The 15,461-nt window shown below is 39.2% G+C and overlaps 1 protein-coding gene across 4 annotated transcripts in view; it reads right to left on the reverse strand.

Moving 5' to 3' along the window:
* The window catches only part of LOC106962348 (ankyrin-1-like), a 78,300-nt gene extending 63,289 nt beyond the window's left edge, over positions 1 to 15,011 (reverse strand). For 3 of the 4 annotated variants that reach the window (XM_015056721.1, XM_015056720.1, XM_015056719.1), the window contains exon 1: positions 14,219 to 15,011. In XM_015056721.1, coding sequence (XP_014912207.1) covers positions 14,219 to 14,344 — 126 coding nt within the window. In that variant the 5' untranslated portion in view covers positions 14,345 to 15,011. The remainder of the gene's footprint in view (positions 1 to 14,218) is intronic. The other variant, XM_015056722.1, reaches the window with a different exon arrangement.
* Positions 15,012 to 15,461: the final 450 nt, after the last annotated feature.

Raw genomic sequence — 15,461 nt, forward strand, 5'->3', positions numbered from 1 at the left:
AATCCCTGCTTTATCACCTTTACATGTTATAGATTTTCTTCAGGGATTTTTGCATCCAGAAGATACTCAAGCCACACAGAGCAACCCAGAGGCTGTAAAATGGCCACATAAACAGGAATCTACATTAAGCACATGTATATGTACTTGCAATATGTACATGTACTTGCAAATACACATTTGCATCAGATGCAGAAGTCACCCAGTGTGCAGTTACACTTTGGTGCCCCGGGGTGCGAAGGACAAAGTCACAGCACTCTATGCTCTGACAAACATTTCCTCCATTACCACCACAGTAACTGTCCTACATCGCCTCAAGCTCCACAATATATTCGCCTTCACTTACACTCTGCATGGAGTCAATGAAAGAAAGGATGAAAAGAAAAGTGGCCACAGTGGCGAGGAGAAAACAAAATCGTGGAAGAAGTGCTTGTATACAAAAGCAAAGGAGAAACACCAGCAAAATAAAGAGAGAGACAACACGACGAATGTAGCCATGTCAACAGTATTTGACTTCAGCCCCGTCAATAACAATGAATTATTCACAGAAAAGACAGCCTTTCCAGATCCATCAGTCTTTTGGTGTTCATCTGATCAAACTGTGTTGGTAAAGACAACAATCAAAGACGACACAGTGTTCTTCTGTGGTCATCTGATCAATCTTCTGCAAGGGAAAGAAAGTCAGCTTGTGGTTGTGCAGAAAATTATTTATGGATGTCTGAGTGAGATCATCCTAATGTCAGTGTGTAGATGATATGTAAAGGCCTTTGTCTGCTTTGAAAGTGAGAAAGTAAGAAATGGGTCTGAATCCACTGTGAAGTTTCAAGCACAAACATCAGTGTATTATACTGATTTTTCATTGACAGACTAACAAAAAGTAGGCCATAATCCTGAAGCTTAAAATTCCAAATATTTGTTTTGTTGGCTGAAAATCTGAAAACTGTGCAATGGATTTTAATAAGCCTCCCAGATTCAATTCTTCGTAGAACCAAATGTTCAACTTCAAGCTTCAAATTTCAAATCTTTCCATTGATTCTGGATTTAATTCATACCTGGACTTTGACTGGGTCGTTCTGACACATGAATCTGCTTCAGTCTAAGCCAATGAAGCTCTATTTTTTTTATCTTTAATTTTGAAGTACCACTATGTCAAAATTTTGAAAACTATGTATTATTTAATTCTACTTCATTTAGCTACTTTGTGTTGCTCTATCATCCAAAACCCAACAACAACCTAACGGCAATTGTGGTTTTAACACCACTTCAAGTGGTATGAAGACCGTTGTATAATGAATTTAGAAGGATAGAGGCCTGCAAATTGTCAGGGACAAAGACACGACGCATTTGTCCCCAAATCTTAACTTAATCCAACTTTAAAGCCCAAATTTAACACTCAAAAATCACTGTTTACCTCAAGTATGAGACTTGAGTTTTGAATTCTGTCTTTTTACGAGATTATTAATATCTCATGTTTCCCCAGATTTTCAAATAAGTCATTACTCTTTCTGTTCTTCGGAAGTAACTCTTTAATTTGACAAAACTTGTAATACTGAATGTTTAAAAGAAATAATGATAGTGAGATGAATACAAAATTATGCATGTCAAAGTTTAACACAAATCTATGCAAAGTTTAAAAAGAAAGTAGTGTTAAACTCCAGCATATCTGGATTACGTAACTAAAAGAGGAGAAGCAAATGAATGTGTTTTTCTGTCGTTGGAAAAAACTTTTCTACATGAACACTAGGTGGCGACATCCCTCTCAACAGAGCACAGTGCTGACTAAGAGCTGGCTGACAGTCGGTGTGTGTGCCAAGTCTGTATTCATGTGAGCTTACATGAGATCGAGAACAAGGTGTGGTTGACCTTGTGAAGTTGCTGCATATAAGCAGAATTTCCTTTAACATCAAGAGTTAAAAACCCCTTACCATGAATCTAAACATATTTAATATGTAGAGTGAGACACTAAGGGAGTAGTACAACAATTGCCTGATTACCGGATCAAAGGTTGCACGAATGGAAGCGGTAGAAGCTGATTTATTCACATCTCCCATTTCCCTGCCCATTAAAACTGTAGCTTGCTGAAGCAGTAAAAGTGACGGAGGCTTCGCACATCTTTCTTTCTCTCATTGTTGCTCATTTAATCTCTTTAAATGGGAGTCTACGGTGTTCAACTCAAACTCAGAGAGAGAGGGAAATGTTAACAGACCATGATCTTGCAGTGTTGCAATGTGCCGCAAGTGACTGCAGCAGAGAGAAGGGAAGGGTTGCCTGTGTTGAAGCAGGAGAATTGATTATGGGAGGGTTGAAGAAATGAACTCCAGCAGGGGGGAGAAAGAGAACAAGGGGAGGAGATGGGCACTGGAGGTGCAGCATCTGCTCAGGGAAAATCTCTGAGGTCAGCCAATTAGACACTGGGCGACACTCCTATCCTCCCAGCTAGCTTGTAAATCCTTTCCCGCAAGACAAGCCACATGTCTCTCTCCAATGAACAAACGAGTTCACTGAGAAGCAAAAAGACTGAATGGCGTTAAACATGGGCAGGTCAGAGCTGTCCCTGTCACTCTGGATAGCAGAAAAATCTGCAGGGGACAGTAAAGAATGAAGCTGGTAAGAATTCACAGTCAAGGAAAGCAATTGTGAAAGTGCAATTACCAGCTGATATACTCTAAATGAAATTTAATTTACCTAAAGTGCACACTATAGTAAAGAAGAGTAAAGAAAGTAAAAAGCTGTCATTTTGAAATAAAATGACACCGTATTCACAGAGGAACGGTGATTAGCAGTCTCGTCAAGACTAAAAACCTTCTGGAGCAATCGCAAAGGCTACATGCTTCCACTCAGTCTTTCTGAATAACTTCCCACTATATCCTCCCCCCTAAAAACACAGAAAGTCTTTACTATGTCACCTTTGTAACTCACATTAACAAAACCATGCTGCTGATAACTTCATAGGTTCATGCAATGCAATATATGACTTTGTGGTTTGTTTTATTTTATTTAATCATAGCACATTAGTTTCTGGTTAGAAAATCTGTCTCTCTAAAATAGCCTTTTCATGCGCTGCAATATTTTCAGCAGATGATGTAAAACATTTTTTAACAAGTGATACCAGCTTTATGTCATGGGAAAAGATGGTGACATTTCTGAGTCGAGGGTGTTTACAAATTATTAAGCTTTTAATGACTAGTCTGTAATTCCACATCACTGTGACATAAGGGTTAGATGACTCGAGAAATCTGCACTCTGTTAGGATTTGTCATAAGGTAATATGTCACAGGCAACCAAACAGTTTTTGTAACTTACTGCTCATTGCCTTTAAAGTCTCAGATTTGCGTCTGCATTCAGGAGAGTAACAAGCCTCCAGCAGTCCAGCTAACCCGTAAAATACATTAAAAACTGAACTTTATTCAGGTTTTGTATGAACTGCACAAAATTATATGTGAGAGACTAACTCAAAATAATGCCTAACTGAAGTGTATAGAAAATGATTTATGGTGTTTTATTTATTTTGAATGAAATCTGTATAATAATCTTCCTTTACTCCGACAGCACAAATAAAATGCAGTGCCAGAAGCTGCTTTCAGACATCGAGTCAACAGAGCACACCTGTGCATATTTGAATCCTGGTACATGTCCAGCTGTTTTGTAAATCTTAAGAAGTCATTAGAAATAATTAGGGAAGAAACAGGATCATGAAGACCAAAGATCATAGCAGACAGGTCAGGGGAAAGTTGATTAGGATAATATTGGACACTTCTAACAATCAAAACGTCTCCAAAAGGTTTCACTCTGGAGAGAAGGTCCACCTTCCGGCAGGACACATGTCGAAAACAATGCTTCACAATTGCAGTAAACGCTACTTTATGTTGGCCTTTCAAATAACATCTTAACAAATCACATTAAAGCTTGTAGTTGTGATGCCACTACTTTTGCAAAGTGTAACATTTTACTCTGTTTTGCTTTTCCTTTACTTCTCTGCATCTCTTCCTTTGAGCAGGATTCCTTCACACCAAACACCTGCACACTATCACTAACACATAAGGTGCTTCCCACACACACACACCAAATGGTCCTATTTTAGCAGGCTTGCCTTGAATACTCAAATGTGTAACAGCTTGGAGCTAAACATAGAGCCCAGAAATTACATTCTATCACAATCCCTCTAAATATAATGAGACCTTTGCTGTGGTGCCGTTAGAAAGATCAGTGGCATTTATGCTCCTGTGGACCTGACTGTCAGATCACAGTCCATTCGGTCGTTGTTCTGAACCAGTAAAAGGAAACTATAGATGCATCAAGTTATAGCACCTATATATATTGCTTAAAGCCGAGCACACAAGACGGATGAAGTCGTTTTCTACCAGGCAAAGCAGAGCAGATCAATAACGTAAATGGTAGACAGCCCATTGCAGATGTTCTAGCTCTATTCTATTAACCCAAGAGTCTGAGGATTTCAAGGCAGGGCTCAGAGTACCTGGACATCAAACTGCACTAAGCTCGCTGCCTCACCTCCTGTCCTTTCCACCCTCATCAGCCACAAGGAGCATAAAGGGAAAGAGCTCGGGCTGGATAACAGACACCAAACACCAAGCTTTTCCCCAACAAGCTGTCCAGAGAGGACGTATCAAATTCCTCCTCTCAGAACATATCACCTCATTCTTTCTCCTTCTTTTCCTCTTTTTGTATAGATGTGATGAGGATCCATTTCAATAACCCCGATCTCACAATTCTTGTTTCAGGCAGTTATGTAACAGCTGCACTACCAGAATAACAATTGGAAAAAGAGATTAGCACAATCGGCCAAGGAGAGATAGACAGAGGGAGAGGAGCCATGAGGGGAGGAGATGGAGCAAAGGAAGGGAGGGAGGGAAAACCTAAGGAAGCCCCTTTCAATAATGACACATCAGTTGTAGTTGTGTGAGAGCAAGCGCGCACACAGATGCTGCAAATCTTCATTCCTGAACGCAAACCTCTGTTTTGTTCTTTGAGTGCTGCAGTGATGCACGTTTTGTGAATTCAGCTTTAATGAGAATCACCAGCTAGGAAGCACAACAATGAACAGAGATCCCCAGGCTTTTCAGCATTATCAAAATGATGCATCATTTTTTTTCTCCATTCATTAGGGCGTTATGAGGACACAACAAGCAGGTGAAGATGAATGTGGCTTCGGACTTGGAGAGTGAATTTGCTGCAGCAAGGTGAAAACTGTGGTGGGGAGCTTTGAGCGTGCATTTAAAAATATCTTGAGGATTCACAGTTTTAGGGAAACCTCAGCTCTGCAGAGAGAGGCTGCCTTGTGAATATTTGATGTTTCTTCTTTCTGTTTTAAAACAGAAGGGTACCACCTGTGGTAGTGGGGACTTTTTCTAATTCCTGGATTTTCTAAGATATTTGATTTAAAACTATTATTCTCTGCTACCTCATAAAAGGAGTTTGCGTTCGCCCAAACAGAAGTACTGAGGATGGAGGACCGGGATGTGGACCTCTAAACTGGCCCCAAATGTGCTTTTTATACACACTTTAATTAAAGCAGAGCAGGTTGAAGCTTTTCACTGTGGCTCCAAGAGCCAGACTCAGTAAAACTATGTCGCAGGTTCCTTCAACACGAGTGAGAGCCTCGGCTAGACCTGCAAAATCATCTGTCAGGGGGGCTGTGCAGGACCACAGTCCCCTCCAGACATACATGATATGGGATTCATTAGACTCAGAGAAATAAGTGAAGGCTGCGCAAAGAGAGGAGGGATATATAGACTGCAGGTTGGTAAAACTGGTGATAAGTCAAGATGTAAACACACTGTAGCCAACATGCATGAAGATTTGATTTATTCTTTTAACCCCAACTACAATGCAATAAAAAAATAAATAAATAAAAATAAAAATTATTCTAAATTTAATTTAGAAACATTAGAAACATCATTACAGAGATTCACTTCATTGTTGACTTTTTTTCTTGGGATTCTCTCTAACAGAACTGTTTCTGGACCCAAAAACTATCTGTCTAAATGTCAAAAATATATTCCCATATCACAAAAGAAATGATCTGGTCCCGCTGTCTTTATGATCCAACCTTGTGAAATATTAGCGCAGAAGCTGCTCTTCTGGCAAAATGACAATGTACAAAGTGTGACAGAAGGGCTGCTGAAAAGTGCTGCACTGGTAATTGGGTTAAACAGTTTGTTTTTCTTTTTCCCCACATTTAAAAAGTTAACTCAGGTTTATGGTTGGTTTTGTTTTCAGAGTGAATTTACACCACTTCAATAAAACAATATATTTAAAGGTTTATGCATATCTTTAGCACTGGTGCCAACAAATTTGTACACAGCTGTGTTTAGATGGTAAAGAATAATGTGTTTGTTTCTGCTGATTCAAGCAGCAGAGCTAATCAGTTATTGCTGGTTTCATATATTTTATTACACAACTTTCTTACCTATCTCAGTTTAATTTACATGCTGTAACAATAAAAACAGATCCTCTATCAAAAACAAGGTTATATTGCAAAAATAAATCCAAAAACTAGAATGGAATCACCTGCATAGTTAGAGATCTGATAACTGATTGTTCATAAACGAAGCTTCAGTCTCCTATATGTAGAAAACGAGGATTTCCGTTGCTGTTTGTGCAAGATGGCCTGCTTTAAAAATATCTGAAGTTGTTAATCCACCTGGCTTTTTAATGCGTATGTTTCCTCACAGAAACAAATGGCACAAAAAACTTCAAGAATCAGCAGATTTTAGTCAGAGAAATCAGATGGAAACAGCCAAGCTTGGAGCAAAAAGGAAAAATCCAGTCAAAAGCATGATCAGATAATTACGAGTTCATAAGACTTTATAATAAGGTGCTGTGAAAATAGTAAGTACCTCACTGCCAAGACAAATATTTCAAATCAAACTAATAATAAACAATGGAGATTTACAAAAATTACTCAATGATAACTCATCCAGGATCAGAGGTCACAGATTATGATTCAACAACAAGATAGTTGGTAAAAGTAGCTAAATATGAAAGATCCAAGGCTACTATTAGTGTTACTAAAATGTAAACAAAGGCAGGTCTCGCATTTCCCCAAAACATCTTTATTTTACTAATAATCTGATTAAACTTTTAAGCTTCACGACATTGACGACTTGCTGCTGTTGATGGAACAACAGAAAGTCCTGATGAAAAATGCCCAACCATCAGTTCATGACCTTAAGATCAAGTGCAGTGCTCTATTCAAAATCAAGACTTAAATGTGATTCTGATTGTATATTAATCTGTTTCTAGATTAAAAAACACCAAATAAGTTTGATTTATACAAACTTTACAAAGAAGAATGTGTCTAAATTCCCCCAGTGATGCATAACACCACCTACCAGTTATCACAAACACTTGATGTGAAGTATGGCTCAGCGTCTTATCAGGTTTAAGGGCTAAAGTTACTTTTCTACACTGAGTCAAGTTGATCTTTTTTCACTCAATACATTTTTATGAAAGACACTTTCCAGAAAATGTCACTGCACATTCAATTATTGCATCTTCTTATGCTTGTGGTCCATTTTATTATGCCACAATTGTATCAATCAAACGAGACGTTCTGTGTTATCGAATGGCTTCCACAGCCACCAAAACAGTGACATTTGCTGCATTAGAAAGCAGCTAATCAACCAATATGCTGAAAACATTAACTAAACCATAAGCTTAAGGCGATGCACCCAACAGCGAGAGGAGTCGGTACAAGGAGTTCTGGGAACAAAAGGAAGCCGTGGATCAGTCTGATGCCGCTTACCCAGCACTTTATACAGGCACGATTAAGCACAGCTACTTCTGAAAAACAGAGAGTCTCTCTAATTTCTCATTCAGAGCACAAAGTCAATATTTACTCAGGGGTTTAAAAGAACAGCTTCACATTTTCAGAAACATATTAATGTAAAGAAATGAAATGGTAAATCAGCTCCTTTCCCGCTTTCTTTAAAAGTTAAACATTGCCAATGAGCAATTTAATCTTAATCTCCAGCCAGTTTTGACAATACTCTGATCTATCTAACTTTAAAGAAGAATATCAAAGCTTTTCTAATGTTTTTGATTAACTATGAGCCATGTGTATGTTTATGCCATTTCTTTTTTGGCGGGAAGAAAAATACAAATAAAAATTAAATTCAATTTCTTAATGAAATTAAATTTAGAAAACTTGAGATGCAATATCAAATCTTATTTGACATAGAAACAGTCAATAGGTATCAAAACATTAAGATGGTCCTTCAATAATTGCAAAAAGGAAAGAAATTATAACATTTACAACATAAGTCTGGGAAAGTCTAAATTGTGTTGAAATGCTCAACTCAAAGCAAAGACGGTCTAAAAAAATTTAAAATTACCAATAAACTTCTGAAAACTAATAAAATATTTGAGGAAATTGTGGCTAAATTTTATTTTAATAGGATGTTGAGTGCTGCAAAGAGTTTGCTTGACTAAATCTGAAAGAATTAATTTAGGTTCTTAGGTAATCAGGTTGTTTGCAACCAAGTTTCTCCTGGAAAATAGTCTGTATGCTGATTTTCAAAGTCATACAATAGAAATTAAGTTAAATATTTTGCAAAAAGTTGATCCACATTCTTGGGCATCTTGAAACAAAATGCCAAGCAGCTATTTCCAAATTCTTGCTTCTCTGAAACATTTGGGCATGCAAATAATTTTGTTCCAAGAATAATTGACTGATTTTCTTAATATGCTACAATATTTATTCTAAAGAAGAATATCAACGTTTTTCTAATTTGGACATATTTAGTTTAAAGTAAAGTGTCAGATTGATTATTTAAAACAGAAACTGATGCAGAATCCACAGCTAAATTGTTGTTGGAGCTCTTTATAAATAAAATCTGTAGATGGAGAAAGTAAGCTGACTATTGGCATGGAGAGATTAATAGTATAAAAGTGTGCAGAGGTTTTAAAAACCACCTGTGGCTGCATCTGGTTGAAAGCAGCAGCCAACATTTTCATGACAAGACATAAAAAAAAAATTCAGCTACTTGTGAATATTTCTTGTAAATCAAACAGTGGGGAAACTAAAGGAGTTTAACTCAGTCCTACTAAGGCTGCTTCAAACAATAAGCAGACAAGCTATGACTAGCACTAGTCACATATTTAACCAGCCAACATCAGGTTATGTTACTCCTTAAAAAGCCCATGCCAAAAAGGTATTACATGAACCAGCATCCTAACTCTATACACCAGAGTCAAAATGACCCTAAATAAGTGTTAGTAATTAAATCATAAATTTTGTCTTTCGGTTGTAGCAAAAAGCAAACAAATCATGATGAGCATTTTTATTACATTTTGTGTAAATACCGTAGTACTATATTTTAACTCAAGGCTATCGCACCAAAAGAATCTTGCAGCACCCCATGCTTAGTTCAGAGTTATGATTACACATGCGGTCATAAAGGACATTTAGATAAATTATTCACTCTGATGACCGTAATGGTGGTACAGATAAGCAGGACTGATCTGCAGACACCGTGAAGCTGCTGGCTTTGATGCCGTTAAGACACTATGTTTCTAATCCACTGCAACAAACCTGAAAACACAAAGTCACATAAACACACGGCAAAAACACCTCAGCACCAATCTGTTATAGACATTAAGTTGATCGACAGCTCCGCTTGCTGTTGAGGCGTGGAGGGTAGGAGATACATTTTGGAGGGCAGACGGAGACATTGTTGGAATGCTGATCTGCTCCAGCCTTCGTCTGGTTTACATGAAGACAGTCTGAGGACAGAGCTATGAGACAGTGCTGTCTAACTTTGCAGTGTTCACTAACAGCCTTTTGAGCCGTGGCATTCTGCACCAGTGCAGCTCATTTTTACCGCTAAGGTGCCTGATGGGCTGCTGTGCATTTACAGCCAACATACTGCCAGACAAATATGCCAACAAAGCAGCGCAGTGCATCCTGAGAAGACTTATTGTATTGATGAGTTTCAAAATAAGCACTACTGATAGGCCACAATGCTTCTTTGTACTTGAGCAGCCAAAAAATCCAGTGTAAACAGAAAGGTTGGCCTTTTCTATTGCAGCATTTCATTCAGTCTCATTATTTTTAAAATGCTCAGTTCAATGGATTAAGTTCATAAAATACATTCTCTGGAAGTTTAAATTATTTGAAACATGTGTCAACAATATTTAGGCAATTAAACATGGGTCCATTTATCTTTTACAAACTGTTACACATTTACAGGTTTTTAGTTATTTTTCCACCTATTTTTAATAAACACAAATGTTTGCTGCTAATAGTTAACATAATAAAATTAGTCAGGCTGTATTTAACTACAAATGTTTATCAAAAAGATAGATGATAAGAACACCTTAAGACATTTATGGTGTAAAAACCATAATACCCATACTTTTCCGTCTTTCTACAGGTGAAAGTTTGTCTCCCAGCTATAGCTCTGGCATGGTCAATAAAGAAAAATGTGACTTATTTTTCTCTAGATGTAATAAGAATCTAATGAAATACTAAAAACAGTTTTTAAGTACAAATTCTTTTTCTAAAAAACAGGAAAGAGAAAATGGTATAATAAAATTTAATTTTTCAGCAATTTGACATACTGCACAGTGATCCAAATCTAGACTGCTTCTTAATTTTTAAGACTGTACTGTAATAAGTTGTGATGCAATCAATGTGAACAAGTTAAAAAAATTACCAAGATCAGGAAAAGATGAGAGGGTGATTATGTAACATTTAAGTTCAATGTTTTGGTCAAAACTTTGCCATAAAAGAAACAAAGCCAGATCACTAGTTTTATGATAAAAATGTATAGAAAGTGAATCTGAAAACTATCAACTACACTTTAGATCATTATCTACAAAATCTAAGTCAAAATATATATAAGCTGGACTCACAATGTGAAAGCTGCAGAAAATATTTCAAACTCAACATGTCTTATGATCATGTAAGAGTCTCTAAGCTGTTTTTTTTACACTAGAAAAAATGTACTAGAACCTGCAGGTATTAAGTTTTTCCCATTTTTATCCATCATGCTGAATTAAGACAAAGATCGCAGCAAAGCACAACTTCCTGGCTGCTGTCACCAGGTAATCCCTGACACATCAAAGCTACTGGACACAAAAGCACATAAAAGAGGTGAAAATGGGTGCTGACCAGAATAATATGGGCGTTGTTCGCATCCTGACAATGCTCATTTTTCAAGAGGAGCAAACTCATCAATAAAAGTAATTTGAGGACAATATTATCCACCACTCAGCATCTGACCTGCGCTGAACAACAGCGTGGAGCCAATTAAAACGCTACTTTCACCCATTGATGAGCAATTGTGGTTTTCATTCATTTGCGAACGAAGATTTATGTGTTCACAAGCTCCACACAGTCATCAGAAACACCAACGCATTTTTGCCACATATAGAGAGGAGTGAAAAATTGCGACTTCAAAAATGAAAAGAAATTGACTGAACATAAATTAGACCTTTGTCTTTAAAAGCCACATTAGGATAATTACAGACAATCATTACCCCTGACTTAATCTAAAGGAAATTTGCCACAACTGAAAGGTCAAAAAATGACACACGGGCAAATCACTGCATTTTGGAGGCTTACCCTGTTCAAACCTCAGACGTTTAGATTGTTACGCTCCTGAGTGGTAAAGTAAAAGACTTGGAGAGACTGAGGGAGCAACCTGGGGCTTCGAAAAGGAAGACTGTAGCAGCTTCTGAGTCCGGTAAGGGAATAACATAGATATTAGAAGGATTAGAAACTGGCTGTCCTGTTACCAAAAAATAGATTTCAGGTGGAGTAAATTCAAATCGAGCTTTGGCTATTCAAGCAAGTTCCTAAAATGTCCTTTCAATTAGAGGTGTACAAGGAGTTTGCTCACTGACAAACAGACCACAATTTGCCAGAGATTTGGGCAGAAACTTGAATTACGTGGACACCAAAACCAAATATATGTTAGATGTAAACCAATCACATCATTCAAGGAAAAAAACTGTCATGCCAGCAGTGAAGCATGGAGGCGAAAGTCTCATTATTTGGGATGCTTTACTGCAGCAGGACCGGACCAGCTGAGCATCATAAAACCCACCATACATTTTACCAGGCATCAGAGAGTGCTTGAGAAAAACAATAAAAGACTTCAAGCCAAACAATAAAAGACTTCAAGCCAAACTCGACCCTGAAGATGTTGATTCAAAAAATTTCCCAAAAAATAAGAACTAACACCGTGAAAAGTCACACAGCAGCAGAATCGAGGCCCGGATGTTGATATAATTCAGTTTCAGTGGGATGATTTCAACCTGCCTTCACATGCAGGAAACCCCTCAAATGTCTCCCAGCTGAAAGTGAGGAGCAGGACAAACCTTCCTCACACTGAGGTCAGAGACTGGTAGAGATAAGAAGGTCTCTGGAGTTGTTCAGCCAAATAGAGACTGGCTATTAAAGAGTACCATACTTCACCCTTCTTCACTTAGAACCAACATTTTTGCTGATATCTTTTAATGTGAAAACAAGGGTCAAGTTCCGTTGTCTGCCTGCAATTGCATCATATTCCACAGAGATAATTTGACAAAAAACACAAGACATTGACGCAAACAATTCTTTTGAGAGATTAGTCGAAACAGCAACGTTCAAAAAGTGTCCGTCACAAGCACAGTTTTACTCTTGTCACAATTTGAAATCTGTTGACAGGGACATTCATAAAGAGGGGATCACTGTTTTATACTAACCTTCCTAAGAAAGCAGGTGTGATGTCGATTGTAGTCTTTCGACAGCCAGGCAAAGTGTGAATTACTGCCTGGAGAAAGAGCTTAAGGCATCAGGAAGAAAACAATGAGTGACAGAAAGAATCCCTCCAGTATTAAGGTCTGCTCTAAAAACCAGGAATGGCTACAAGCCAGTGTTAAAAAAAGGAAGGAGAGAAGGAGAGGTTATGAAGAAGAGCTGAAGGGGGGGAGCTTTTCCCAGATTGAAGCTGCGTGGTTGTGTAAGAGATAAGAGATGTTCAAGTCGAATACCAGACCCTTTAAGTCAAAGTTGAACTGCCTTTGCATCTTCCACAGCACTCCCATCACATCCTCATTCATACAGTAAGAGCAGCAGGCTTTCCCTTCTTGAACCTCATTTTCCAGATATGCTCAGACTCCACTTTCTCACACATGCAACATGCACACACACAGTCATCTCTACATTCACTTCCAGAAATAAAAAGTTGATGGGGCTTTTAAAGAACAGGAGGTGAAGAAAAAAAAAGACCACAGGAGGTGAAGAAAAAAAAAGACCATGGGAGCTAAAACAGCTCAAAAAAGAGTGATGGCATGTGCACCACTATGCTGATTAGTTTCCATCAAAAACAGAAAAAAAGATAAATAAATTTGAAACAAAAATCTATGTGCAGCTGCCTAATAATTTTTCTCTTTGACTTTCTGCTAACTTAAGAGATTTTGCTCAAATACATCCGAAAAGTATTTGAGCCTCCCCTGTGAGAAAGAAGAAGCTGTGCTGTGTTTCTGTTTGTAACGCTGTCTCTCCTGCATCAGCGTCAGATTGGTTTACAGCTAGCCTGGCACACAGCGCACTCACAGGATGGCTGGACTCGTTTACCGACTACCGGTTTCACCACCAATACACAATCTGCGGATGACTCATTTTCATTAATGAGTTTCAGTGAAAAGCAGCGAGCGTCCAGAGGAATGAAGCAGACCTGATGATGTGGGGGTGGGGGGGGGTGAGATTTATTGCTATAACGAACCTTGCCAGTTGTTCTGCTCTGCCCGGTACTTCTCAGTCAGACAGAAGCCTGCAGGTTATTGTTCTGCAGTCATTACAATTCCTCACTGAGGAGAAAAAAAAACTAGGAGAGAGAGGGTCTGTTGCAGAGTCAAGCAAGCTTACTGTCCTGGTGGAGGAATAATTCATACTGCATTGTGAAGACAAAGAAAGAGAAGAGGGTAGAGAACGTACTGAGACAGCTGAGACAGGACAGTCGATAAAGCAGTCAGGAGTAGGACAGCATGCAGTGTGTGCTACCATTTCCTCGTGTCTGTATGCACAGGACATACATGTATTTCAGTGTACACACAGTGGAAACACACTCTGAACAGGGTTCCCATGTGTGCCCTGACACCCCCTGACATAGCATGACAGAGAAAGCAGGAGGGTTGTCTCAATCCTTCTTGCCACCCCTCCCTCCAGTCACCCCACCCCTGTCTGCCCCCCACCTGTGAAGGGTCCCAGTACCTTGCGCTTTTTATCCCGGGAGCGACTCCTCTTTCTCAGCCTCTCCTCCTCTTTCTCTTTCTCTTCCTTCTCCAACTGGGCTTCTAAATCCTTGTTCTTGCGGAGATGTTTGGCTGCTTGTGCCATGTTGGTGGTGTTGTTGCTGCTGCTGCTGCTGCTGGTGCGGGTATCTGCGGCGTTGGCGTGTCCAGATCTTGTTACAACGCTCTTGCGGAGGGGACGGGTCTCCTACCTGATGCGGGCCAACACTAGCGCTGCTGCTGACTGTTGTTCCTCTGTGGCCCTGCAGAGTCTGTGAGCGTGCTCACCCTCTGCCTCCTCCTCCTCGTCAGCAGTGCAGTCACACACACACAGCGGCGGTCCTCAGCCGTCTGCTGTGGGATGCTACTGCAGCACAGCTCTCTTCCTCTCCCTCCCTCTCTCCCTCTCTCTCTTTTGCACACTCTTCCCTATCTCACTTTCTGTGCTCAGTTTCTTTTTCATCTCAGGTCTCCCTCCTTCACTAATCCAAAGACAGAGAGAGTATATAAAGGTACACAAACAGGTTTGTCTTCTTTTATAGCTACTTTCCTTCCCTGCATCTCTTCCCCACATGCTGTAAAATGGCTTCGATCCTCCTGCCACCCTCCCCATCAACAAAGATTGCAAAAGGATGAACTGACAGTTGGCAAATAGCAAGAGCAGCTTTAAATCAAAGTCAGCTCTCCCTTCTCATGCTGCATTGATTTTGTTTCCTTTTCCTGTATTTAATTTCCCAGTATCTCATAGACCTGCTGTGTGTCCATCTGTGTAGGATCGCTCGCTGAGCAGTGCAGGGATCCCATCATCGCCCCTGCCAGTCACACACACACGCACGCACGCAAGCACACCAGGATAATTTAGGAAATAAAAAAGACATTCTAAAACATGTATGAGGTGTTGGGTGGGGGGTCTGCTACTTGTCTACTCCCCACTATCTTGCTGCGCTCCCCCCACCTCTCTACCTCACTCGCTAATGTTCAGGCGATGCAGCAGACAGGATCGGTGCCCGTGCAAGGCTGTTGGTGCAGTGTGCACGTTTCTTTCAGAGTGAGGCTAGGAGCAATTACTGGGGATTTCACATCTGTTGGAATGCAGTAATACTGATTAAAAGTGTTGCTTCATTTATTTCCCGAAATCATATTTTCTTAGCTAAACAGTGTTTTTTTAAGAAGAGTTATTATTAAAAACATATACATTTACTATTTCTAATAATGAAGTCCCC

This window comes from Poecilia latipinna, unplaced genomic scaffold (genome assembly GCF_001443285.1).
Source record: "Poecilia latipinna isolate Pla-1442-1.1 unplaced genomic scaffold, P_latipinna-1.0 Scaffold1401, whole genome shotgun sequence".
Lineage (NCBI taxonomy): Eukaryota > Metazoa > Chordata > Actinopteri > Cyprinodontiformes > Poeciliidae > Poecilia > Poecilia latipinna.